The following is a 27,485-nucleotide window of genomic DNA, read 5'->3' on the forward strand; positions in this document are numbered from 1 at the left end:
CTATGCTAAGGGAGCTCAGGCTTGTGGCCTCCTCTTAGGGAGCCGTTGTTATTGATAGTGAAGCTTCTGGTCCTCGAAATGATGCTGTTTATATTTAGATAGATGTCAAGTAAGTGATCAGCTGTGTTGGAATGTGCAAACAGTTAAATTCAGAAATGCACTTTTGTATTGAATTGTAGCATTTATGTAGGGCTAAATACTACTGAGAGATAATTGGAGCACCCATTTTGGAGTGCTTGGTTCAAAGGGTATTATTGGATGTAGTTTGGCCGATATGGGAGTTCTTAAATGAGGTCCACGGGGCTTGGAGATTTGTGTTAAAAAATATGTTGCTGTACTTCAGCATGAAGTGTTGGAGTTTCAGAATAAGTGCAGTCATCGCTACTGGATACTTAGCATCGTTATGGGACTCACAAATAGTGCACTACATGGATCTACCCAGGAGGGGGACGTATATAGGGTTCTCCCAAGAGTGAGAGAAGCCCAGACCTATGAGAGATTGTTTAACTACTTGTTACAAGAGAAGTAATGTTTTGAATTTGTTTATTTATAAAACTTATTTCAGGAAGCCCAGGGTATGCATAAGCCTGTAATGCTTAGCTTTCTCTGCTGTCATTTACTAGAACAAACATAATACCATAGGCTTTATTTTGAATTTTGATTGGTCTCTTTTTTTCTAATGGGTAATCCAAAAACTGCAAATCCTTGGTACCCTTCTAGTTATCTTTTAACAATGTCGTAAAGCTCATGTATTAATCTTTGATCAAAAATAATTACTCAGAATGCATGCCAAGGGAACTGTTCTGATAATTTTAAATGACTCTTATAACTTCTTTTGTATTTGAGGTGTATGTTTTTTTGTGTGAAATAAAGCTTAATATAACACTGAATTTTTCCTTCTCCAATGATCAGTATGAAAGCAAACTTGGGTGCTTGAAAAAACCTCCAGCCTTCATGCCGCCCAGCAAGGAAGCATGGTAAGGAAGGGGACCAAGGGACTTGTCTTTAGAGATCTCAACACTGGCTTAGTGAAATGCGAATGGTAAAGGTTTTGGTGAATACAAGAAAAAGGGGGTGGCTGTATGTGGAGAAGGTTAAATTGTGCATACATGCAATAGCTCAAATGCAGGAAGTTTGACAGTAGAATGTCTGCCCAACACTGAGGATCTATGCCTGTTGCTATGAAATTTGACATTTGTTTGGGGAATGAGGTGTACAAGAGATTGAGTTGAGGGGAATGGAAATTTAGTAGAGGTTGTGCTTTAGGGTCATCTTGGACATGGTTTTAGAAGGATAGATTTGGTAAAGCACAGTTGGTGGCTCAGGGTTTCACTTAGCAGAAGACAAGTGTGTATCTCTTACTTCAAAGGGGTTCAGTTGATCTGAGTGGGGAGAGCAGGGCAAATAATTATACTTAAATTGCTTACTTTTAAGGTAATGCGTGAAAGGGTTTACTGAGAGAACGGAGATGGTCCTTTGCATTGAATGGACAATTACTTGATGTGGTGCAGATGAGGGACTGAGATGGAAGATGTTAATTTGAGGTAGAAGACAATGAATTGACTTGGTGAAGCAAATGGAGTTAGGGCAGCGTGTTTTCTGTATGGTTCAAATCTGTTTTTATTATTATTCCAGTGTTAAATAATGCAGACATGCATTATGCAGTAGGGCCCCATCTCACGGGGTACGAACAGACAAAAGTCTCAGGAATAAAATAAACATAAACAACCAAAACCTTGCTCCAACTAGTCCCTCTCTCTGCCACACTTCCATCCATTCTCCCGAACAATGCTTTAAAGCATTGTTTGACCCTCCTATGTCTCGCGACCCATCACCTTCCTGCCCATTCTGCGCCTCATCACTTGGCGCCGTCAATCATATCAAGTGTAGGTACTGTGGGCAGGTTAATTAGTAAATTCTGCAAAGAGCAGCTTAATGTACAGTTCCCACAGCTCTCGATGGGCTGCCAGGGTAGAGGTCTGATTTCCATACCCAGTATGAACCGTATCTGAAAGAAACACGTTCGTTAGATTCCTCACCCTAGAATATCCCCAGGCGTCGGGCTCGATCCGGAAAGAATTTTCATCAGCAATACCCTTTGCGCGTCGCTAGGCATCGTCTGCGGCTCCGCGTCCGTCGTCTGACGTAGTCGGAGTACTTAGACGCCGCCCTCGCGTGCTGACGGCAGTTCTTCTGTTCGAGGCATGTGGGCTGCTGAATTCATATCTGTGCATAGATCGCCGCCTAGTGTTGGGTCCGGATGTTTGCACGTTGTTGTCCTGGAAGAGTCTTCGAAGTATCCTGGGATAGGTGACTCCTCCCCTGGACTACAGTGCGCATGGGCATCCTCTCCATCCTCAGATTGTTTTTTTCCGCCATTGGGTTCGGATGTGCTTATCTTGACTCAAGTTAGGAAAAACTTTTTACAGGCCAAAAGGCCTTTAGTTCGCGTCGGTACTGTTCCCGATCGGTATCGATAGTTATTTGTTAGTTTACTAACTTCCAGACCAACTTTTTCGCATCATACCCGACATCGACGATGGAATCGAGGACGCCATTCAAGCGGTGCCCTGTATGCAATGCGAAATATCCCCATGTCGACGTCCACCCGGTGTGCAACAAATGCCTTTCACCGGATCACGAGTCCACATGTATGGCCTGTGCCCGATTCCGATCCAAGAAGACTCTCCGGAATCGTCGAGCAGCGAGGCTCGAAGCGCAGCAAGCGGCACCGGCCCCGACCGACATCTTCAACGCCGAGGACGAAGATGTGGAAGACGTGGAGAACCTACCCTCCAGCCCCGCTTCCGAACACGACTCCGGATCGGAAGACGTCGAAGAACAACTCTTTCACAGAGACGAAGCCGACACCGAGGTAGGAGACTACAATGAGGCCTTAGGGGCCGAAGAGAGTAGCTCCGGTGACGAGCAAGGCCTACCCGTACAGACTGTGGATATCCCAGTGCGTCAGTCTATGGCTCCGGTCGAGGGATCGCCTTCGGGCCTTACCCAAGACCTATCCCGCATCCATTCGGCCCCGCCCTCTGGCCCGGCCTCGGACATTCAGCGGCAGCCTTTACTACCCAAAACGGCTGGTTTCCCTTCATCGAAACCGAAAGCCGTATCGGTTCAGCAGAAACCGAAACTGAAAGTCACACTGGTCGGATCGAAGCCCCCCACACCTTCGACGCCAGCCAAACCCGTCGGGGCTTGCAGCAGCCGACGTCGGCGCCGACGCACGGAAAAAGACCATCGGTACCGCCAAACCGCCTCGGCTCCCGGCACCGAAACAATCGGCTCCGACCACAAAGGTCAAAATGGCTGCTGGATCTCACACCACTTCAAAAGCTGCACCAAAGGCACAATCATCGACGCCGTCGACAGCTACTACCTCTCCTCGACTCGATGACCCCGTGGCACCGAAGAAGTCCACGCCTGCCTCAACGGAACCGGTCGGCGCCAAAGAACCGTCGGCGTTCCAGGTGCGGCAAGTTTCAGCATCCTTGCAACGCATCGAAGATAAGGCGGCCCTCCAGGACACATCAAGCTCCGAGCCGAAAAAGGCTCAAAAAGCTTCTCCGGCACCGGCCAACATCACTTTTGGCCTGCCACCATCCACGGCACCAAAACTGTTCGAAATCAGAACACGTGTCACCCACACCAGGATCACACCTGCAGAACACTCTCCTACGGAGACGTCGCCATCACACATCATCGATGCCGCAACAGGCAGAATGATGCTTCACAAGAGGAAGATAACTTCCGAGCCAGCTTTGGACTCCTACCGGATCCCACTAAAGAAAAAGCTGCCAGTGGATTCGGGACCAATTCTTTACGAGCCTTTCCATACCTCTCACCAAGATCCACAGTCCTTCTCTCCGACACACTCCGAAACCGACGTTTTGGAGAACTACATAGGTGACCACGTCCCCTACCCCGGAGAAATGGACCCTGAAGGCCAACAGGACCCTGACCAAGCTTGGGATGACCCTGTAGACTTAAACGCACCTATGGATACGCAGGACACGCAGCTATATGGTGCAAAAACGTCTCCCACAGAGGACACTGCCGCATTCAACGCCCTCATTGAACGTGCTGCGGCCAATCATGGTGTTCAACTCCACTCTGACACCATCGAGGACGATTTTCTCATGGATACTTTCGCATCCTCAGAAAGACATATTAAAACTCTACCCATGTTGAAAGGTGTCCTCAAACCAGCAAAGGACATTTACAAAGAACCCACCAGGGCAAGAGTAATAAACCCCAGAATCGACAAAAAATATAGGTCAGCGCCTGGGGATCCTACCTATATTAGAGGACAGTTGCCTCTGGATTCCATAGTAGTCGCGAATGCTCGTAAACGGGCGCACTCGCAGACGACTGGGGAGGCTCCTCCCCCGGACAAAGAGTCCAAGGTGTTAGAGACCTCCGGCAAACGGGTTGCAGCCCAAGCAGCTAACATATGGCGTATTGCCAATACTCAGGCGCTCCTGGCTCGCTACGACCGAGCGCATTATGACACACTAGAAACCTTACTACAACATCTCCCTGACCAATACAAAGAGGGAGCAGAGATCCTCATCAGAGAGGGACAACTCCTCACAAACGCATCCATCAAGTGTGCACTGGATGCCGCAGATACAGCTGCCAGAGCCATAAACACTAGCGTCATGTTACGACGACACGCCTGGTTACGAATCTCCGGATTCAAACCTGAGGTGCAAAATAACATCCTCAACCAGCCGGTCAACCCAGACTACTTATTCGGGCCAGAGGTTGACATCACACTAGAAAAAATCAAAAAGGACACAGACACTGCAAAGTCCATGGGGGCTCTCCAAACTCAGACCTTTTGGAGTGGCTCCTTTCGTCGCCCCGGCAATAGAGGAGCAGGTAGAGGACAGGGGTCACAGCAAACCTACAACAAGGGCAACACCCAAAGTACCTACGATAAAAACACCAGGGGTGGATATCGTGGTTCAAGCACAAAGGGCCGAGGACGCGGATACGGCAATACCAGATCCTCTCCCAAGAACAAACAGTGACGCCCTCTCCCTTCCTCCCGACCACACAACACCTGTCGGGGGAAGGTTGCAAAGGTTCCTGTCCACGTGGAACTCCATCACCACGGACAGGTGGGTCAAAGATATTATCAAACACGGTTACTGCCTAGAATTAACCTCGACTCCACCCACAATACCCCCAAAACACAGTCCTATGTCCTCAGAGCACTTAGCGCTATTACAGCAGGAAGTCCTAAGTATGCTGCAAAAAGGCGCAATAGAGGTCGTACCCGTCCACGAGCAAGGTACGGGGTGTACTCCCTGTACTTTTTAATACCAAAAAAGGACGGGTCACTCAGACCTATACTAGACCTGAGACCCCTCAACCGCTATATTCTTTCGGAGCATTTCCACATGCTCACCCTGCAACAAGTCCTCCCACTGCTCAAACAGGGAGACTTCCTGGCCACACTAGACCTCAAAGATGCGTATTTCCACATACCCATTCACCCATCACACAGGAAATATCTCAGGTTCACTATTCAAGGGCAGCACTACCAATTCAAGGTTCTTCCCTTCGGCGTGACGACGGCGCCCAGGGTTTTCACAAAGTGCCTAGCTACTGTGGCGGCACATCTACGGAGGCAACACATTCATGTCTACCCCTACCTGGACGACTGGCTTGTTCAGGCAAAGTCAGCCCAGCAATGTGCCAACCACATATCCCGCACCATTCACCTTCTTCACAGTCTGGGGTTCTCACTAAATTACCCAAAATCACATCTCCAACCCGCACACGTACAACAGTAGCTAGGTGCGACCATAGACACTCTGGCGGCCACAGCTCAGCCAAATTTAGTGAGAATCAACAGCATGCAAATGCTGATTTCCAAGTTCAAACCCCAACACTCCCTTCCCGCGCGAGTGTTTATGCAGTTGATAGGCATGATGGCCTCCTGCATTTTCATAGTCCCACACGCGAGACTACATATGCGCCCGCTTCAGGAGTGCTTAGCACGTCAATGGAATCAGGCTCAAGGGCAACTAAAAGACCTAGTGTTGGTGAGCGGTCGGGCATACAACTCTCTGCATTGGTGGAATCCACAAAACCTTTGCAAGGGCCGACCGTTCCAAGAGCCAGTTCCACAAATAATACTGACAGCGGACGCGTCTCTCCAGGGATGGGGAGCTCATGTACTCAACTACACAGTGCAGGGACTATGGACAATACAACAAAAGAAGATGCACATCAACCTTCTAGAACTGATGGCAATCTTCCTGGCTATGAAAGCATTCAAAGTACACTTGTGCAACAAAGTCGTGTTGATCCGGACGGACAACATGACCGCCATGTACTACATACAGAAACAGGGAGGAACACACTCCACAGTTGTCTCATCTGGCTCAGAGCATGTGGAAGTGGGCCATTCAGAGGAACATGTTCCTCATGGCGGAACACCTCCCCGGCAAGGACAACCCGATGGCGGATCTGCTCAGCAGACACAGCCACCAGATGCACGAGTGGGAGTTGCACCCATCAGTACTCCAACCGTACTTCCAGCGGTGGGGTCATCCAGAGATAGACCTCTTCGCCACAAGCGAAAACGCAAAATGCCAAAGCTTTGCCGCCAGGTTCCCACATCCGCAGTCGCAGGGCAATGCGATATGGATGAACTGGTCCGGCAGATTTGCGTACGCTTTTACCCCAGCACCATTGATACCGCTGGTGGCACGCAAACTCGGACAACATTCACTGACACTCGTCCTGGTTGCTCCAACGTGGGCACGCCAGCCATGGTACACCACCTTTCTCGAACTTTCCGTGGTGCCGCATCAAAGGCTGCGGATCAAACCCGCGCATTTGACGCAGAACCATGGAGAGATTCAGCACCCAGATCCGCAACAGCTGAACCTGGCAATCTGGCTCCTGAAGTCCTAGAATTTGGCTACCTTAACCTGCCACCTGACTGTATGGACATCATTAAGGAGGCCAGGAGACCCACTACCAGAGCTTGCTATGCAGCCAAATGGAAAAGATTCGTCATTTATTGCAATAATAATGACATTAACCCGCTAGACGCATCCATCCAAAACATAATCTGTTACCTCTTACACCTATACCGATGCAATCTGGCATACACCTCTATACGTGTCCATTCGACCGCAATATCAGCCTATCTCCAGAACAGGCAGCACCTGCCGGCATTCTTGGAAGGACTCAAACGAGTAATTCCTCCAAGCCACCCACCGGCTCCAATGTGGAACCTCAACTTGGTCCTCACACGCCTGATGGGTCCACAGTTCGAACCTCTGCACTCATGCGAGATTCAATTCCTCACCTGGAAAGTAGCTTTCCTAGTAGCAATCACTTCTTTAAGAAGAGTTAGTGAACTCCAGGCACTAACCGTTCAAGAGCCATTCATACAGGTTCACACAAACAGGGTCGTACTACGTACCAACCCCAAATTCATGCCCAAGGTGATATCGCAGTTCCACATGAACCAAACTATTGAACTGCCTGTTTTCTTTCAAAACCCACAAACTGTCGCAGAAAGAGCACTCCATACACTAGATGTAAAGAGGGCCCTCATGTACTATATCGACAGGACTAAAGTCTTTAGGAAAACAAAACTTTTCGTTGCCTTTGCCCCACACCACAAAGGTAACGCTATCTCCAAAGCAGGTATAGCCAGATGGATCGTTAAATGTATTCAAATTTGCTATCAAAAGGCTAAACGCACACTAACGATTCCCCCACGAGCCCACTCAACACGTACGTTAGGGGCCTCCATGGCTTTCCTAGGAAACATTCCTTTGCATGATATTTGTAGAGCAGCCACCTGGTCCACTACACATACATTTACCAAACACTATTGTGTAGATGTGCAATCAAAACAGCAGGCAGCTGTAGGACAGGCTGTTCTCAAAACTCTTTTTCAGACCGCTGCAGCTGGCACTGGTAGCCGCCGCTAATAGAGGGCACTGCTATGTATTCTATGCACAGATATGAATTCAGCAGCCCACATGCCTCGAACTGAATATGCTACTTACCAGTATGCATCTGTTCTTGGCATGTAGGGCTGCTGACATTCATATCGCCCTCCCTCCTCCCCGGCGCCTGTAGCAGCTGCAGCTCTCAGAATTACTGTAAGCATGGTCATCACTTTCTGTATCTACTCCATCACTGCCACAATGGCGAAAAACAATCCGAGGATGCCCATGCGCACTGTAGTCCAGGGGAGGAGTCACCTATCCCAGGATACTTCGAAGACTCTTCCAGGACAACAACGTGCAAACATCCGGACCCAACACTAGGCGGCGATCTATGCACAGATATGAATGTCAGCAGCCCTACATGCCAAGAACAGATGCATACTGGTAAGTAGCATATTAATTTTTCCGCGCCAGACAGCGCCGATCCGGGAAGAGCTTACCCTCTTAGTCACTTTTTGACTAAACTTTTTGGACTCTTTTGTCTACTCTCGTCGACTCAATACTGGTGCCGGTAGGATGCCTGGTTTCAAAGGCTGTGACTCATGTCACCGACTGAAGTCGGTTACGGACCACCACCGCCGGTGCCTTTACTGCCTTGGGGCCGACCACGATGCGGAGTCGTGCCTCGACTGCCGGGGCTTGTTCTCAAAGGGTAGGTGGGAGCGGTCCCACAAGCTTCTCGAGCTCCGGCACTCTGCTCTGCGCCGTTCACGGTCCCGTTCGAGGAGGAGGTCGAGGGACCGGTCACGGAGCCGCAGCCATCATCACCGCTCGTCGGGTTCCAAGTCTTCGGGTAAGTCGAAGCATAGTAAGATGTCCAAGAGACGACATCGCTCTTCGGACTCCCTTCGCCGGTCGCGCGACTCGGTCGAGGGTCTGAGTGGTACCACCCCCGCGGCTCCATCGGAGCCGCAGGAGCCGCGTCCGTCCCCATACCCGCCGGTCCCTGGGCGGAGATCAGTGCCTTCCTCTCGGCCATGAGGGGCCTGGCTTCGCCGTCGACGCCTGCCGGCGCGCCTTCGGGCCCTGCGGGCTCAACTGGGAGGCCTAGCAAGCCGGCGGCTCCGGCCCCGTCGTCGACTTCGGTCTCGACGCCGCAGGTCCCCGCGGGATCCAGGCCTGGATCTCAGTCGGTGCCGGTCGACCTCACGACCCCTCCTCCACCGGCACCACCCCCGGCGCCGTCTCCGGACGACGCCGTTCCCCAGTTCAGTCCCAGTCCGGGCCCGACGCCGGTGTGGCGCTGTCTGGCGCCGCATCCATCGCCGATGGGTGACCATTTCATCTTTCGCACGGCTCCGATCATTCCACCTGTTTACCAGGAATCGGATGACTGTGGCGACTGGGAGGGGTCTGATGACCCTCTGACCCGCCAGGGTCAGTTACCACAGGACTGGGCAGATGAGCTGGGGGATGCCAGTGGCCTTGACACCTCCCCTGACACTGGCTTCATCTCTCCTCCGACTCTGGCTTCGGAGGAAGGTGCTACCTTTTCTGTGGCGTTGCGTAAGGCGGACGAAGCCCTTGGGCTGGAGCTCCCTACTGTGGCCGTGAGGGCTAACCTCTTCACTGAAGTGCTCCAACCGTCAGCAAGCTCCTCGGAGCCTCTGCTGCCGTTTAGCGAAGCACTGATGGACATTCTGAAGGGCACCTGGTCCAAGCCCTCCACAGTACCTTCTGTGGACTGGAACGTGGCCCGGCGCCACCGCCCTGCACCGGGCGACCCCAGTTTCCTGTCCCAACACCCCACGCCTGAGAGGCTGGTTATCCAGGCCTCTACTTCCCAGACCTCCTTCCCGTCCGCTCCCCCGGATCGGGAATCCAAGAGACTGGAGCAGTTTGGTAAAAAGCTGTTCTCCTCACTTAGTTTAGGACTGCGGTCTATTAACACCACTAGTCTCTTGGACCGTTACTCCCACTCTCTGTGGGATACGGTGGAGGACGTGCTGCCCCTGTGTCTGCAGGAGGCCCGGACGCGGCTCGCCCTGGCTCTTGCCGAGGGGCGGGATGCAGCGCGGTATGCTATCCGATGTGGTTTGGACATGACGGACTCGCTAGGCAGGGCAATGTCGTCCACAGTGGTGCTTCATCGTCACGCCTGTCTGCGGTCCACTACTTTTTCCGGGGATGTCCAGAGCACCCTCATGGACATGCCCTTTGATGGCAGTCGCCTCTTTGGCGACAAAGCGGACAGTGCGCTGGAGCGCTTTCAGGGCTACGGCCAAGTCCTTGGGTCTCTTGGCCCCGCGTCCACAAACTTCCGCTTTTCGCCCCTTTCGTGGCCAAGGAAAGGGCGCCCCCTCACTTCCGCCTAGCCAAAGGCCGCAGAACCAACCTCCACGCAGACGTGGTTTCCGCCGAGGCGGTACAGGGGGACAACGTGCCGGTCCATCCACATCCACCCCAGCAGCATCCGCCTCAAAGCCCTCCTAGTCCACGCTTTCAGGCCCATTCCACGCCAGTGGGAGACAGAGTTTGCCATCACCTGCTCCACTGGCGTTCCATCACTTCAGACAGGTGGGTGCTGCAAATCGGCCGAAGGGGCTACTCCCTCCCCTTCGAGACGACCCCTCCAGCCATGCCACCGCAGTGCCACCACATGTCGGGGGATCACTTGAATCTTCTACAGGAGGAAGTTGCGGCCCTCTTGGCCAAAGGGGCCGTCCAGTGCTTTCCTGGTCCAGAAGTAGGCCGTGGTTGTTATTCCCACTACTTTCTGGTTCTCAAGAAGGGCAAAGGGGGCCTACGCCCTATCTTGGACCTCAAGAGCGTCAACGCCTTCCTCCGGAAGGATGGTTCAAGATGCTCACCTTAGCTCAGGTTCTGGCTGCCCTAGACCCTAGAGACTGGATTGTAGCGTTGGACTTGCAGGGCGCTTATTTCCACATCCCCGTCCTGCCGGCCCACCGGCGATACCTGCGGTTCACGGTGGGTCAGGAGCATTTTCAGTTTACCGTGCTCCCCTTCGGCCTCACCAGTGCCCCTCGGGTGTTCACGAAAGTGATGGCGGTGGTCGCAGCTCATCTGCGCAGATCAGGGGTTCCAGTCTTCTCCTATCTCGACGACTGGTTGTTGAAGACGGGCTCGCCCCAGCAAGTAGTCTCCCACCTCCAGACTACGGCAGACCTCCTGCATTTGCTGGGGTTCTCCATCAATGTGCCGAAGTCGCATCTGAGTCCCTCCCAAACGCTCCTCTTTATCGGGGCGGTTCTGGACTCTGCGCAGTTCCGGGCTTATCCTCCGGAACAGCGAGTCCGGGATATTCAGGCTCTGCTTCCCATCTTTCGGCCTCTATCCTGGGTTTCGGTCAGGTTGGTGCTGCGGCTTCTGGGGCTGATGGCCTCCTGCATCCTGTTCGTGCATCATGCCAGGTGGTGAATGCGGGCTCTGCAGTGGGACCTGAAGTTTCAGTGGGCCCAGCATCGGGGCAACCTGTCCGACCATGTTTTGATCTCGGAGGGCACTGCAAGACAGTTGCAGTGGTGACTCATGGACCGCGATTGGGTCAGTGGCAGATCCCTCTCCCTACCCCAACTGGAGCACGTAGTAGTGATGGATGCGTCCCTCCTGGGATGGGGGGGCCACATGGGGGAGGCGGAGATCAGAGGCCTCTGGTCTCCAGCGGAGTCCCGGCTCCATATCAACCTTCTGGAGCGGAGCGCAATCCGACTTGTACTGAAGGCATTCCTTCCCTCTGTCCGGGGAAGTGTGGTGCAGGTGTTCATGGACAACACCACTGCCATGTGGTACTGCAACAAACAGGGCGGGGTGGGGTCGTGGACCCTTTGTCAGGAGGCTCTGCGCCTCTGGACATGGCTGGAACATCAGGGCATCACCCTGGTGGTTCAACATCTGGTGGGCTCTCTGAACGCCAGAGCAGACGAACTCAGTCGCCCGTGCATGATGGATCACGAATGGCGTCTCAACTCGGACGTGGCGCAAGGCCTCTTTCGGCAGTGGGGAGAGCCTTGATTAGATCTATTCGCCACCGAAGAGAACACGCAATGTCAGCAGTTCTGTGCGTTGGAGTTTCCAAGGCGGCACTCGCTCGGGACGCCTTTCGTCACGAGTGGAGTTGCAGTCTATTGTACGCCTTTCCACCAAACCACTTCTGCCCAGAGTGCTGAAGAAGATCAGGCGCGACCGGGCCCAAGTCATCTTGGTTGCTCCGGATTGGGCACGAAGGTACTGGTATCCCGAGCTACTCAGTCTGTCGATCAATCCCCCGATACGACTGCCTCTTCGGGAGGACCTTTTGTCGCAGCAGCAGGGGACGGTCCTCCACCCGAACCTGTCCAGTCTCCACCTCCATGCGTGGAGATTGAGCAGCGACAGTTGATGCCATTTGACTTGCCTCCTGAAGTCTGCGATGCGATTCTGGCTGCCAGGCGTCCCTCCACAAAATCGGTATACACCTACAGGTGGAACAAATTTGTGGCATGGTGCACAGCAAAGGCTGTGGATCCCCTTTCCGCCCCTCTTTCTGAGGTTCTCCTCTTTCTTCTTTCCATGGCCCAGCAGGGCTCTGCTCTGGGCACCCTAAAAGGTTATCTTTCTGCTATCTCTGCTTTCTTACGGCTTCCTGATCAGCCTTCTCTTTTCAAATCCCCTGTTGTTTCTCGCTTCTTAAAGGGCATTACTCACATGTTTCCTCCTGTCCCTTTCGTAATGCCTCAGTGGGATTTGAACCTGGTATTGACATATCTGATGTGCGCTCCCTTTGAGCCACTTCATAATTGCCCCCTTCGTCTTCTCACTCTTAAGACTGCTTTCCTGGTTGCCATCACCTCTGCTAGAAGGGTGAGTGAGCTCCAGGCTCTATCTTCTAAGCCTCCTTTTCTTTCTGTCCATCCGGACAAAGTTGTTCTCCGGACTCGTCCTTCCTTTCTTCCTAAGGTGGTGACTGCCTTCCATATCGGGCAGTCTGTCACGTTGCCCACCTTCTTTCCGCCTCCCCATCCTTCGAAAGAGGAAGAGAGGCTCCACCGTCTGGACCCAAAACAGGCGCTGTCCTTTTATTTGGACCGCACCAAGCAGTTCCGGGTGGATGACCAGCTGTTTGTGGGCTACGTGGGCGCTAAGAAGGGGAGGGCGGTACACAAGCGAACCATCTCTCGGTGGGTCGTATTGTGTATCAAAGCTTGTTATTCCTTGGCTAAAAAGGAACCTCCTGTAGGGATGAGGGCCCATTCTACTCGGTGACCACTGCCCTGGGTCGGGGAGTCCCCTTGCAGGACATTTGTCAGGCAGCAACGTGGCCCTCCCTGCACACGTTTGCCAAGCAAATATTGCCTGGACAGCCAAGTCCGGAGAGACGGCTTCTTTGGCTGTTCTGTTCTCCAGGACTTTCTGGTGTGATCTTGGTTCGCAGACTCACTACCGGGGTTGGTATTGCTGGGGTATCTATTCTAAGGTGAGGAATCTAACTAACGTGTTTCTTTCAGATGAACAAGTTACTTACCTTCGGTAACAATGTATCTGTAAGAAACCGATATCTAGGGTTGAGGTTATCCCTTTCCGGGCCCTAGAATTTTTTGGCACCAGTGTCGGTCTCTTGCATGGCTCTGCGTTCCTGACGCGGAAAACTATGTACAAGAACTGACGTCAGCGCGCGAGGGCGGTGTCTAAGTACTCCGATGACGTCATTCCTGCGCACGACGCAGACGACGGACATGGAGCCGCAGACGACACCTAGCGACGTGCAAAGGGTATTGCTGACAAAATCTTTCCGGATCCAGCCTGGCGCCTGGGGATATTCTAAGGTGAGGAATCTAACTAACTAATGTTTCTTACAGATACATCGTTACCGAAGGTAAGTAACTTGTTCATTCTGTATAGCCAAGCGCAATGCGTCAGGAGTTTCTTCACACCCTGCAATACGAAAGAATCACTTGGAGCGCTGCACAAATGTGTTGTCCCTTCTTTGATTTAAGGGCAAAGGTCAAAGGGTTGGAGCGCCACAGGATAATCTATGTTGGAAATCGTTGCAGCTGTGTGTCATAGTCCATGTGTCCATCACAATTTTGTATCCCAGTACCGTCTGAGTTTCGGACAGCCCCGTAGAAAGTGAAGTAAGGTTCTTGGAGCACCACAGCCTCTTCAGCAGTTCGTGCTGCGACTGGGGTTTCCCCTGTGTAGTCTAGCAGGCGTCCTTTACCAGTAAGATGCAATTTTAGCTGTAGTTTCTACCCAGTGTCGAATCTTCCAATAACACAGGCATTCTGCCTCTGCCGGGCCATAGTCCCCTTTTAGTTGCTCATAGGGAATGTGCCCTTCAGAGTCAAACATGTGACTAATAGATCTGCAGCCGGCCACCTGCCAGACTGCAAATGCTGTAGGGTGAAGACCCATTGTAAACTCAAGTTTCCCAGGATAGGCGTCAACTGTGAGGGGAACGCGGTCAAATTCTTCCAAGTGGCGACCCAATCCCAAACTCAGAGGGTGGCTCTGGCAACAGGAGAGGAGTACAACCCCATGCCCGCCGTTTTTTTGTAAACCAGGGTATTTTCCACAGATTTTATCTCGCTCTAGCCATAAAGCACCAGTGTTTTTCAGACTCCTTATGGCTCCACTCCACCAGGAATCAACTTTGCGCTGCCTGGTGGTAGTGCAGGTGGCTAGGAACTTTCAGACCACCCTCTCGGGCTGGATGGTAAATCTGCACGCAGTTCTTACATGGCCTCCATTCCTCCCAAACAAAGCGGTTAGTTTCAGCCTGGAGAAATTGATGCATGCCCCCAGGGGGCATCAGAGGCAGAACGTGGAACAAGAATAAAGCAATTGGTAGCATGGTCCTTTCCAAGCCATGTCAGGCAGTCGTACTTCCACTGAGCTAGGTCCATACGGAACTGCAAAAGTATGGCTCAGTAATTGGTGGCCACTGTATTTCATATGGTGGAAGCTATCAGCACTCCGAGGTATGACACTGATGAGTCTGCCCACGCTGCGTATCGGGCGAGCTGTTGTTCCTGTACAGGAGTTGTGACCGAGAGGTTGAGAGCCTGCGAGTTTTGGAGGTTGATGTGAAAACCAGAGACCCTTCCAAAATGCCCCAGCTAATCCATGAAGGCCGTCCGGCCTCACAAAGGGTCTTCAAGCGCCACCATAACCTTCTCCGCATAAAGGATGATGGTGTGCTCTTCCTACCCAAGCCACACTCTAATAATGCGCTGGTCGTCCGTAACCCTCTGCGCCATAGTTTCCATGTACAGGGCTAACAACAAGGGTTGACCGTAGGCAGCCCTGTATTGTGTCTGTCGATTGGGAAAGGGGTTGAAAGCACTCATTTACCCGTATTGCTGCTCGAAGCTCGTCATCACTGCTAAGAATCCAGGCAGGAAATCTATCCCTGACATGGTTCAGCATTGGGTCTAAATATGATTAATATTCCAGATCGAATGCTTTTCCAACGTTGATGGCTAAAAGCATTATTTCCTGCCGAGGTTGTTTTGCTTAATCTACCAGATGGATGATTCCCTTCCCTTGTGATTGGGGATGACCCTGGATTGATCAGGATCTACCAGAACTGGCATAAGGGGGCTTAATCGCGCTGCACTAATGCTGGTGGGAAATTTTGCATCCATGTTTATAAGTGTAATGGGTCCGTACGAGCCACGTGAAATGAGCTGATATGAGCCACACTGCTGTTTGTCTTTTCCAGTGGGTGGGTGCCTGTGTCCGCCAGCGAGTTAAAAAGTGGTGACTAGGGGCTAGTGCCTGGCAGAATGTTTTATGAAAAATAAGGTCAAAGAAGCCATCCGGCCCTGGGGATTTAAGAAGTTTCTGCCTTGCAGTAGCCGCAACGACTTAATCTATGCGAATGGGCTGATCAAGAGAGACTGCCTGTTGGGGTGTCAGTCGGTGAGGGACATATAGAAATCCCTAAAGGTGGACGCTATTGCTATATCCTCTGTAGCTTCACTACCATCCGACCGAAGAAGTACATCCACCATCTAAGACTGGCACTTAGCTTACTACTTATTGGCCATGAGCCTGACGCATTTGTCCCCCTCATCTAGAAGGAGTGTTGTAAGCAGAGCAGCTCATATTCTACGCTGTCTAGATCTAGGCTAAATAGCTGCACCCTTGCAGTCTCCTGCAGCTGCCAGATCCGCGGGCCCTGTCCGTTTATGACTAGCTTCCTATGATCTTACCCATCCCTCTACTTCAAGTTTTGCAGCGTGAATCTTTCTGGATTCACTATGGTGCGCATTATTCCGCCATCTAGTGGTTGGGTCCGGAATTGTAGTATTTCTTCTCTTTTTTTTTTCGTGGCTCAGGTGGGCGTCGACATACCACCATTTGGTGTCCTTCGTTACATCGACGTGCTTCCTCTGGAAGCTCCCACCTTTGGTCTCCATCTTCAGATTCTTTTTTCCGCCGTTGGGTCTGGATCAACAGGAAGGAGCTCCAGGAACTTTGGAGAGAAGAATCGACGAAAGATTGGAACATATCACCGGGGAAGACACCGGAGACCAAGTAAGAAGAAACAACTACAGTTTAGAGAACTTCGAAGAATTCAACGTTTTTCGAAGGAGAATGCACATACAGGGGGCTCCCTGGGCGCGGTGATGGACAAGACTCCGTTCAAATTCTGCGGAAACGGCCACCACAAGTACGCGCAAAAGGACCAACACCCGGTTTGCAATCTCTGCTTGCCGCTCGACCAGCAAAGCGAGGACTGCAACGCCTATGCAGCGTTCACCCCGAAGAGACTCCGAGTAAGGGAGAGACAGAGAAGAGCAAACTATCACATGCAGGGGACGCCCCCATCGCTACGAGATTTGGGACTCTCCAGCGGTGAGGAAGACAACGTAGCAGAAGGACCAGAAGATGTCGTGGTCGTCTAGGTCGAAAAGAAAACATCGAAGGAGGTAAGAGTTGTCGAACCCTAAACCCTCCATTGATACTTGCAAAAGCGAGCCAAAGTCCTCGAAAGGAGCAGGGCTGTTGAAGCTCTCGACGTCGACTACTGCATCCAGGGACAAACAGTCCGTCGGATCCTCTGAGAAGGACCCCCAGACGGCGAAATCCCAAGACAAGGCGCCGAAGAGCAGCCACGAAAAAGAGGCCTCGACGTCGAAAGGCAAAGGCCCGAGACAGGTTTCGACTTCGACAACCGCGAAGAGGAAGGTCAAGGCCTTCGAAGCCAATCGCGCGGCAGAGATGGAGAAGAAGAGAAAGAGGCTCAAGGCCGAAATGGCTAACATCTTGCAACGCAAGAAAGACTTCGACGAAAAGCTAAAATTCTACAGCATACCGTCGAAGACTACACCCGAAACAGGAAAGGGCGTAGAGGAATTAGAAGCGCCGAACACACCTGAACCTGGAGAGCAATAGGAAGAGGACATGTACTACGGGACAGGCGAAGGGGAATACGATGAGACTTACCAAGAGTCGACTTCTTCGGATGCTCAAGACTTGCCGTGGGAAGATCTCGACGCCGAATTACCGGAAGAGGGCGTAGATTCATATCCGTCGAGGCCTTCGCCGCCGGACAACATAGGGATCTACAATCAAGTCATCAAAAGAGCGGCTGAGACGTATGGGGTGCAGTTAGAGGAAGAGAAACCCCAGTCTTGCTTCCTCTTGGAGACCTTGCTGCCTTCACAGACTAAAAGCCAGGTCCTGCCCATGCTCCCAAGTGTGCTGGACCAGGGGAAGGAGGCATTCAAAGAGCTTGCCATGTGTAGAGCTGTGACTCCATGAGCAGAGAAAAAATATAAACATTCTTCGAAGGACCCCATGTACATCAGAGGGTCAGTACCAGCCGACTCCATCATTACATCCACAGCTTGGAAAAAAGCAAATATACCCACAAACTCTGGCCCTCCACAAGACCAAGAAAGCAAGAGCATGGACATTATAGGTAGGGAGAGGGAAAGGAGTGCAGCCATACAATATCGCATCGCCAACTCCAATGCGCTCATCAACAGACACGCATACCAGCACTGGGAAGAAGTGGGAGAACTCCTCAAGCACGTACCAGAACAATACCGGAGAAGAGCAAGCCACCTAGTAGAAGAGGGGAAGAACATGGCTAATACATGTTTAAAGTCAGCCCTGGACGCAGCAGAGACATCGAGCAGGCAGATGATGCTGGGGGATCACAGAAAGGAGACATGCCTGGTTAAGAATTTCTGGTTTCAAGAATGAGGTCCAAAACAACATCCTCAACACACCCTTCAATGGGGAACAACTGTTTGGAGCACCAGTTGATGAAAAGTTGAACCAGCTGAAGAAAGATAACGAAACAGCTAGATCTATGGGGGCGCTGCAGTTTCGAGGTATGAGAAGGGGGAACACCTTCCAGGAGACCGACAGGCAGAGGAAATCATCAGCCTGGGGCAACACACCAAACCACCCAGCAAAGTTATCAAGGGGGTAACCAGGGACAGCAGCAAGGACAGCAGCAGGAAAACTGGCAGTACCAGCCCCGAGGACAATCCTTTTGAGGACGCGGCCGAGGAAGGAGTAACGGCCAGAGGGGAAGTTCGCCTCCCGCAGGAAAGTGACTCACCAGCAGAAACAACGCACTCCTGGATGAGACCTCAGGAAGTGCAGAAAGAGACCAGACAAAAACCAGCGAAAAATCTAAAACTTCAACAGCTCCTCCAACACACATCACCGGTAGGAGGCAGATTAAGACACTTCCTCCAGGAGTGGAGGAAAATAACATCAGACAAATGGATATTAAACCTCATACAATATGGGTACTGTATAGACCTGGAAAGGCCACCGCAAAACAGAAGGCCAAAGGTCAGAGTGCGCACAACAAAAGAGCTGACAAACTTGAGAGAGGAAGCAAGAGAATTGCTAAAGAAAAGAGCCATAGAAATTGTGCCACAAAAACAAAGGAACAAAGGGGTATACTCAACCTACTTCCTCATACCAAAGGTAGACGGAACATTACGTCCAATCCTAGACCTCAGATTCCTAAACAAGTTCATAAAGACTCAAAAGTTCAAGATGACCTCCCTCCAAGAGGTCATACCTCAACTACAAAGAGGAGACTACATGGCAACTATAGACTTAAAGGACGCCTACTTGCACATCCCCATCAACAGCAAACACAAACACCTCCTCAGGTTTACAATAGGCACAAATCACTACCAGTTCACAGTGCTAGCTTTCGAACTAAAATCAGCACCGAGAGTCTTCACAAAATGTCTGGCGGCAGTAGCAGCACACTTAAGGAGGAAGGAGATACATGTATACCCATACCTCGACGACTGGCTGGTAAAAGCAAGCTCATACCACTGGTGCAGGAAGCACATAGAGATAGTGATACAGACGCTGGCCCAACTGGGCTTTTCGATCCATTGGGAGAAAACTTCAATAGAACCAGAACAACTGTAGAGGTTCTTAGGAGCAGAAATCAACACCATACATTGCACGGGGATTCCATGTGCAAAGAGGACTCTGGCTATATGCAAGGAGACGCGTCTTTACTGCAAGGGGCAAGCTCTGACAGTGAGGACTGTGAGCAAACTGATGGGGATGATGGCATCATGCATACATTTGGTACCAAATATTCACCTACACATGAGACCATTCCAAGAATGGATCCAGCAGCAATGGTCACAAGCGACAGGGAGTTGGGAGGATCTAGTGGTTGTCACACAAAGAGTACAGCAAAAAATAGCGTGGTGGAACCAGAAGAACTTAGCACAGGGAAGATCATTCACACAGCCAACTCCAACTGTAACCATTACAACAGACGCCTCCCAGAAGGGGTGGGGAGCGCACACAAACAACCTCAAAGTAAGGGGGTTGTGGGGACATCAGGATGCAATAAAGCACATCAACTACCTAGAACTCAAGACAGTGTTCCTAGCCTTAAAGACCTTTCAGAAACTGCTGTACGGGAACAGAGTACTGATACAAACAGACAATACAACTACCATGTTCTACATCAACAAGCAAGGAGGGACACAGTCAGTGAGACTCACGGCTAGCGCAGGAAATATGGAGATGGGCAATCCCAAGAAAGATAGACCTGTTAGCAATACACCCACCAGGGAAGGACAATGTAGAGGCAGACTGGCTCAGCAGACAGACGTCAGCATCCCACGAATTGGAGATCAACCAACAGGAAATCCAGAAGGTATTCCACAAATGGGGGACTCCACAAATAGACCTCTTTGCAACACACCAAAATGCCAAAACTTCGCATCCAGAATACCGTCCAAACAGTCCCTGGGGAATGCGCTATGTATAAGCTGGTCAGGGACATTTGCATACGCTTTTCCACCAATACCACTACTACACAGAGTGCTGAACAAGTGCAGGTTCAGCAGCATGACGCTCATCCTGACAGCACCCCAATGGGCCAGGCAAACATGGTTCTCACAAATCATGAAGATGTCACAAACGCACGCACACAGGTTCCCCGCCAGGAAGGACTTGCTAACAATGCAAAACGGAAGAGTACTACACCCAGAACCAGAAAGCCTCAGCCTAGGTGCATGGCTCCTGAGGACCTAGAGTTTGCACACCTCACATTACCGGCAAGAAGACCGACCACAAGGAAGTGCTACATAGCAAAGTGGAAGAGATTCATGGAATGGTGCATTAGAGAAAATCTGCAAACAAAGATTACTAAGGAATCAACAGTACTAAGATACTCGACGCATCTACTGCAAAATAAGCTAGGCTACACGTCCCCAAGGGTCCACTTAGCGGCAATTGTGGCTTACACAAGAGGGGAAACAGTGAAACAGTGAAAAGTTTCTTCACATCACATGTGGTAAACTGATTCCTAGAATGTGCAAAAAGGATCGCGCCTCCAGGCAGAATGCCAGCACCAGCATGGAACCTCAATGTACTGCTCACACAGCTAATGAAAGCACCATTTGAGCCTATTCACAAAGCTACACTGCATATGCTCACACTAAAGACAGCCTTCCTAGTGGCTAGCACATCACTACAAAGAGTAAGTGAATTGCAAGAGTTAACGCTCCAAGAACCCTACCTACAAATACATAGTGATAGGATTGTCATGAGAACGGACCCGCATTTCATGCCAAAGGTGGTGTCTAAGTTCCACATCAACCAGACAGTTCAAATACCACGTTTTTTCAAAAAACCGTCCACGAGCACAGAAAGAGCCTTACACACACTGGACGCCAGGAGGGCAGTGATGCACTATCTGGAAAGGTCAAAAGAATGCAGAAAAACAAAGCAATTTTTTGTATCCTTCGCCAGCAGTTTTTTGGGACGACCTGTTACCAAAAATACCATTACACCATGGATTGCACAAACCATTCTGCTCTGCCACAAACAGGCTGCTCAGCCATTACAAGGAGCAGTTCATGCTCACTCAAAAGGAAGAAAGGAGCAACAATTGCGTTTCTAGCAAACACACCTTCCAAGACATGTGCCAAGCGGCAACATGGTCTTCAGTGCATGCGTTCGCTTAGCACTACTGTGTGGATATTAAAATGAACAAAGAAGCGCAAGTGGGACAGAAAGTCTTGCAACACATTTTCAGTAACCAATGCTCATCTTCCACCCAGCCACCACTATGAGGAGAAACCGCTACAAAGTCGATGCACAGCATAGTGAATCCAGAAAGATTCACGCTGCAAAACGTATAGTTTCTTACATGTCGGTGTAGTTTTGCAGCTTGAAGACTTTCTGGATTCACTAGCGAACCCACCCTCCTCCGCCAGAAAGATGAGACAGGAGGATAAAAGGGGGGTAGAAGGTGAAAAGACTTTAAAAGGATTAAATAAGAAAATAAAGAAAGAAAAAAGAATCCGAAGATGGCGACCAAAGGTGGGAGCCACCTGGGCCACGATAAAAAAAAAAGAGAGAAGAAATACGACAATTCCAGACCCAACCACTAGATGGCAGAATAATGCACAGCATAGTGAATCCAGAAAGTCTTCAAGCTGCAAAACTACACCGACAGGTAAGAAACTATACGTTCTAGCAATGAGCTCCCCCGAATGACCACCTTCAGTGTCTCCCATAAGGTGACTATGCAAGTGCTATCTGTATCGTTAGCTGCTAGGAAGTTAGTATTGGTCTGTGTGATTTTGTGGACTGTAAGGGCGATGAAACTAGCTTTTCCGCAGCCACCGGGAGCGCCTGGCCCGTTCTGGAGGGATCACTTGAAGCATAAGGATCAAGGAGGCATGGTCGGACAGAGTCCTAGGTTCAATCTGAACTGCTGTGATCTGCATTTGCACACACTGGGTGCCCAGAAAATTCTCAATGTGAGCATGTGTTTTATGGGCAAGGTGAGTAAAAGGTATAGACTCTGGTATGTGGTTGCTCAACCGCCACAGGTTGTGCCAATGCCACAGGTCGCTCAATCCAACCTCCAGAAGCCAGGGTGTGCTCCAGATTGGTGAAAATGCTGTGCTGATCCATCAAGGTCATTACTCATCACTAAATTGAGATCCCCCCCATCACGACTGTCCGATTTGGGGATAACGTCTGTTATGGCCCACTTTAAAAATTGTTTCTGATTATGATCAGGAGCTTATATGGAAGCTGTAGTTAAGGCCAGGTCTCCTATTTGGACTTGATAAGCTAGCAGTTGCCCTCGTAGTTCTGTGACTTTGCCCCCAATCTTCCCTTTGAAAGGAGCGGGAGAAGAGTAAGGCAACCCCACCTTTCTTTGTAGGGTTGGATGAAAAATACTGGTACGAGAAGTGGCGCAATTTCAGTCTGTGCCAGTCGCAGGGAGCCAAGTGTGTCTTTTGTAGTAGGCAAACATTCCCTCCAGTATGTTCTAGATAAGACAGTCGCCTATTGTTTGGCTGGTCTGTTAAACCCTTTCATGTTGAGGGTAATAATCTTCACATCATTGTGGGCAAGGGTATAACAGGGTAAAAACTCTGGTGTATGTCCAAGTGTAGTAGTGTGGACGGCATATGGTGTGAGCGTTGTATAAAACTAGCAGTCTGGTTGTGTGAAAAGTGGGGCTTGCGTGCTCCTGAATCTCTATAGCGTAGTATGAAAACCAACATAAACCCCGAACATAAACTGAGACAAACAAAAGACAAGTTATTCCGGTGGTTATCTGGGGACTTCCAAGCAAGTGCATCCAATGGTGTGTAGCGGAGTCATCTGCTTCCCCGCCGGCCACGACACCAGAGTCAAACACAGTCCCAACATCTGGGCATGGAATCCTTAGCAACAGCAGTTCCCGGACGAATCTTAATCCGGTTCTTTTCTCTCCCGGTCACCAGAGAGGCTGTCCTTGACTCTCCAAGGCTATAGTTTCGGGGTCTGGGCGGAGGCCTCTAAGCGATTTTGCAGCTTTCTGCCATTGGTTGCGCTGTTTTTTTGTTCTTGCAGGGACCGCATGGCGAGACCCCCACCTTACCTCATTGGGGATGTTTGAGTCAGCAGGCCTCCTCCAGGGTTTTGAGTTGAGGTGAGTCCTCCCAGCAAAAAAATGAGGTGGAGCAGGTGGAAATTCTGTAACTGGCTGAAAGGCCATGCTTTTCTGGAGAGGCAGATAAGTCCTGGTATAACGCTATTTTATGTCCCTGGAATTGTACAGTGCGCGTCTCTTGATCTGTGCAAGATGGCCTCTTGAAGTTGGAAATTGTGAACGCAGGCAAGGATGCCAGGCGGCCTACCTCCTCCAACCCTCACAAGGTCCACTCTGTGGACCTCTAGCTGCACGTCTCGGAGAAAGAGAACCTTTACGTAGGCCGAGATGTCCGCACCCTTATTCCCATTCGGTGCCCCGTGTATGTTTCTGTGTGAGCAGTTCTCTAGGTCTTCGGTATGAGCCTGTAGTGCAGCTTGTTGCTCTTGCTGTCGTAGGACTTCTAGCTGTAGGTGTTCGATCTCCTCTCCCCGCCTGGTTTCATTGTTCTTGATTGTGGACACCCTTTCGCCCACCTCCGCCAGATCTCACCTAACCTCCCTGAGGTCATGTACAAGTTCACATTTCATTACTTGGTTATTTTTGCGTAGGGAAACTTGGAGCGCCTCCATAAGCAACCTCGTCAGCCAGACTTATCCAGTATTAGGGGTGTCTTTCATAGATTCACATGCCTGAATCATTCCCCGTCGTCGAGACGGGAGCCTCCGGTACATAAAAAAGTAATGTCCTATAGACATACATAGAGAAAAATAGGCCTAAGGGCCTCCCCTTAGTCGCCTATCATAGTCCTTATGTAAAAAGGACCAAACTTCTAGAGCCAGCCAATCAGCTATCACCTCCCTCTAGAACCTTCCTGGCAGGAGCCTCAGTCCCTCAGATTTTCTACCGCACGTTGTGCTAGGGAGTCTCCAGCCTGAGTTCTCCTCAGGATTTCTTTCAAACCAGATTATTCACGATTTTTGGTGACTTTCTTCTTCAGGATTTCAACACTGACTACTTCAGGCCTCTTTTTGCTGCAGTGAGTGTTTATTTTATCTACAACTCCTGGCATGTCTGACTCCCAGAGGAAAGCCCTTTTCAGGGCTTGCTCTTCATGTGGGAAGAAGAGGCTTCATGTGGACGACAAGCATGAGCTATGCTTGTATTGCCTTTACCCGGACCACGTCCCTAAGGACTGCAAGATATGTAGGTCTTTTCCACATAAGACCTTGAGAGACAGGGAGGGCCGCCTGCTTATCTGGCTGGACAGGCTCAAGGACAAAGACAGTGTGGTGTCCACAGAGGCGAGCTTTTCCGGAGCTTCTGAAGTCTCCCTGAAGAGGCCGAGAGTGAAATCTCCTGGCCCCTCAGACGCTCCTCCTAAGAAGACGCACAAAAAGTCTTCAGAGGCAAGATCTTCGAAATCCTCAGCGTCTGGTAAAGTCTCTCCCACTTTCAAGAAGCCTACTCTGTCGGCCTCAAAAATTGCGACACCATCCTCTGCGCAAAAAAGGCCATCAGGACACGTCTCCACAGCAACAACGACGGTGTCCACGTCCACAGCGGCGTCGGCCCGCTCGTCGACGACGACGACTCCATCATCATCGTCTGCAGGTACCCCTATCTCGTCTATTATACTTTTGAAACCGTCGTCTAAATCATCGTCGACGACGAAGATGGTCCCATCGAGGACCTCGTCGACGAGGAGCCCTCCGTCGACGGAAGAGTCGGCGACGAGGATATTGATGACGAGCGCGTCGACGACGAAGGCATCGTCGACGAAGATGTCGACGACCAAGGCATCGTCGACGAAAGCGACGACGAAAGCGTCGACGACGAAAGCGTCGACGGAAGCGTCGACGACGGACGCGTCGACGACGGACGCGTCGACGACGGAAGCGTCGACGACGAAGGCATCGACGACAAAGGCATCGACGACGACTGAATCGTCTACGACCACATCGTCGACGAGGACTTCGTCGACGAGGAAAATATCGTCGATGGGGACGCCGTTGGTGACACCCGAGCCGTCGACGGGAACGTCGTCGTCTTCCGTGGGAGGGAAAACCACGGCGATTTCTGGGCAAGGATCTGCTTCCAGACCACAGATTACCCCGGAAACAACATCTCCAAGCAAGGTCCAAACCAATTTACCTCTGGAGATCCTGCAGAGTGAAGAGTCCGAAGAAGAGTTCTTCCAACAGGCTACTTCCCCTTCCGAGCTGTTTGTCAAATGCCAAAGCACGGACGAGGAGCAGGAAGATTCAGGCGCGCAGGAGCGCCCCGTCCAGGAACAAGTCCGCACGGAGGTCACCCCAATGGTCTGCCTCCCTCTGGCAATAGTTAAGGACCTCAAGTTCCTTATCAGGGATTACAAACAACGTTTCCCGGAACCACCAAGACAGGATGCAGGGGTCCCAGTGCCAGCTACAAACACCCCAGCGACAGCCCCAAGGCAATCACGGCCGGTAACGCAGGTCTGCCACGAGCCGACACCTCAGGTGATAGACTCAACAGATGAGGAGGCTGAGGAGATGGAGGAAGGCGAGGTCCAGGGAGACCTGACGGACCAGGATGACGATGAGCAGGAGGACTATGTAGCATCTTCACCACCTTCCCCGCAACCGCGCCAGGCGGATTCTCCACCTGTGGATATCGGGGGTTTTCATAAGTTAGTGGAACGGGCTGCGACGCGGTTCCATATGGTCATGAAGTCGACGGAAACCGAATGCTTCCTCCATGACTTTAAGGAGCAGACGAAGAAGACGGCCAAATCCATCCCTATCATTGACTTCCTCTGGGACCAGGGGAAGAAGTTGATGCTGACGCCGGCTTCAGTTCCTGCGGTCATTCCGCGCCTGGACAAGAAGTATAAAGCACCGTCCACGGCGCCAGCTTGCCTGACTGGCCACCCGAAGCCAGATTCGGTCGTGACCCAAGCGGCCCAGAAAAATTCTCGAAACCCATCCTCGCCTCTGTCAGCACCACCAGACAAGGAGGGCAGAAAGTTAGACACAATAGGCAAAAGGTTTTCAACCACTTCGGCAATGACCATCAAGGTGGCCAATTCCATAGCCCCTTTTAGGGCGCTATAACCGCCAACTTTGGGAGGATATTGCCCCATACTTAGCAGAACTGCCGAGTGCCGTACAGGATGAGGTGAAGGCACTCCTTTCCGAAGGCCAGTCTTCGGCGGCAGAGATCATCGACTGCGCCATAGATGTAGCCATGACAGGCTTCCGTCAACTGGCTGGGGCTGCAGTCCTGCGCCGCCAAGGATGGCTCAAAGCAACATCGTTCAGGCAGGAAGTGCAAACGAAGGTGCTAGATATGCCCTTCGATGGGCAGCATCTATTCGGAGAAAAAATTGATGAGGCGCTCCAGGCCATTAAAAAGGACACGGACACGGCTAGAGCGCTTGGAACCTTACAGGCGCGGAACCAGTCCTTTCGGGGCAACAAGACTAGAGGTCAGTCTTCCTACAGAGGGTCATTCCAGAATAAGTCCTCATATTCGTTCCAGAATAAGACCCAGTACCAGCAAAAGCAACAGCAGGGCCGACAATCATCTTACGGAAGATCCAATTTCAGGGGTAAGAACCAGAAAAGGGGCACCGGCGGACGCCAGTGACCGCTTACTCCAGCCAGTCCAGCTACCATCTTCTTCTTCACAAATTGGAGGAAAATTGACCCATTTCCTAAAAAATTGGCGCATCATCACCTCAGATCGTTGGGTGCTCCAACTTCTCAGATTCGGCCACTCCCTAGAATTTACTGCCATCCCGCCTGCAACCCCTCCCCGCAAGTCTCCACACAGACATCTGCGGCTGCTGCTCCGGGAGATATCGGAGATGTTAAGGAAGGGAGCAATAGAGCGAGTTCCATCAGCTCAGAGGGAGAAGGGTTTCTACTCCCGTTTCTTTCTGATACGCAAGAAAGAAAAGAAGTGGAGGCCCATCCTGGACCTCAGAGCACTCAACTCCTTCCTAAAGAGTCAGTCGTTCAGGATGGTGACGCTTCAAGAAATCCTAGGCATTCTGGAGGAAGGAGACTTCATGACATCCTTGGATCTTCAGGATGCTTACTATCACATCCCGATACTCAAGGGGCACAGAAAGTTTCTACGCTTCGAAGTGGCAGGACAACACTACCAGT

At 51.2% G+C, this 27,485-nt stretch overlaps 1 protein-coding gene across 7 annotated transcripts in view; it reads left to right on the forward strand.

The window, feature by feature from the left end:
* BICRA (BRD4 interacting chromatin remodeling complex associated protein) overlaps positions 1-27,485 on the forward strand; it is a 464,194-nt gene that overhangs the window by 420,327 nt on the left and 16,382 nt on the right. For all 7 annotated transcript variants that reach the window (XM_085625223.1, XM_085625221.1, XM_085625222.1 and 4 more), the window contains one exon: positions 913-977. In XM_085625223.1, the coding sequence (XP_085481349.1) occupies positions 913-977 (65 nt within the window). The remainder of the gene's footprint in view (positions 1-912; positions 978-27,485) is intronic.

The sequence above is a fragment of the Triturus cristatus genome, chromosome 9, assembly GCF_964204655.1.
Source record: "Triturus cristatus chromosome 9, aTriCri1.1, whole genome shotgun sequence".
NCBI lineage: Eukaryota > Metazoa > Chordata > Amphibia > Caudata > Salamandridae > Triturus > Triturus cristatus.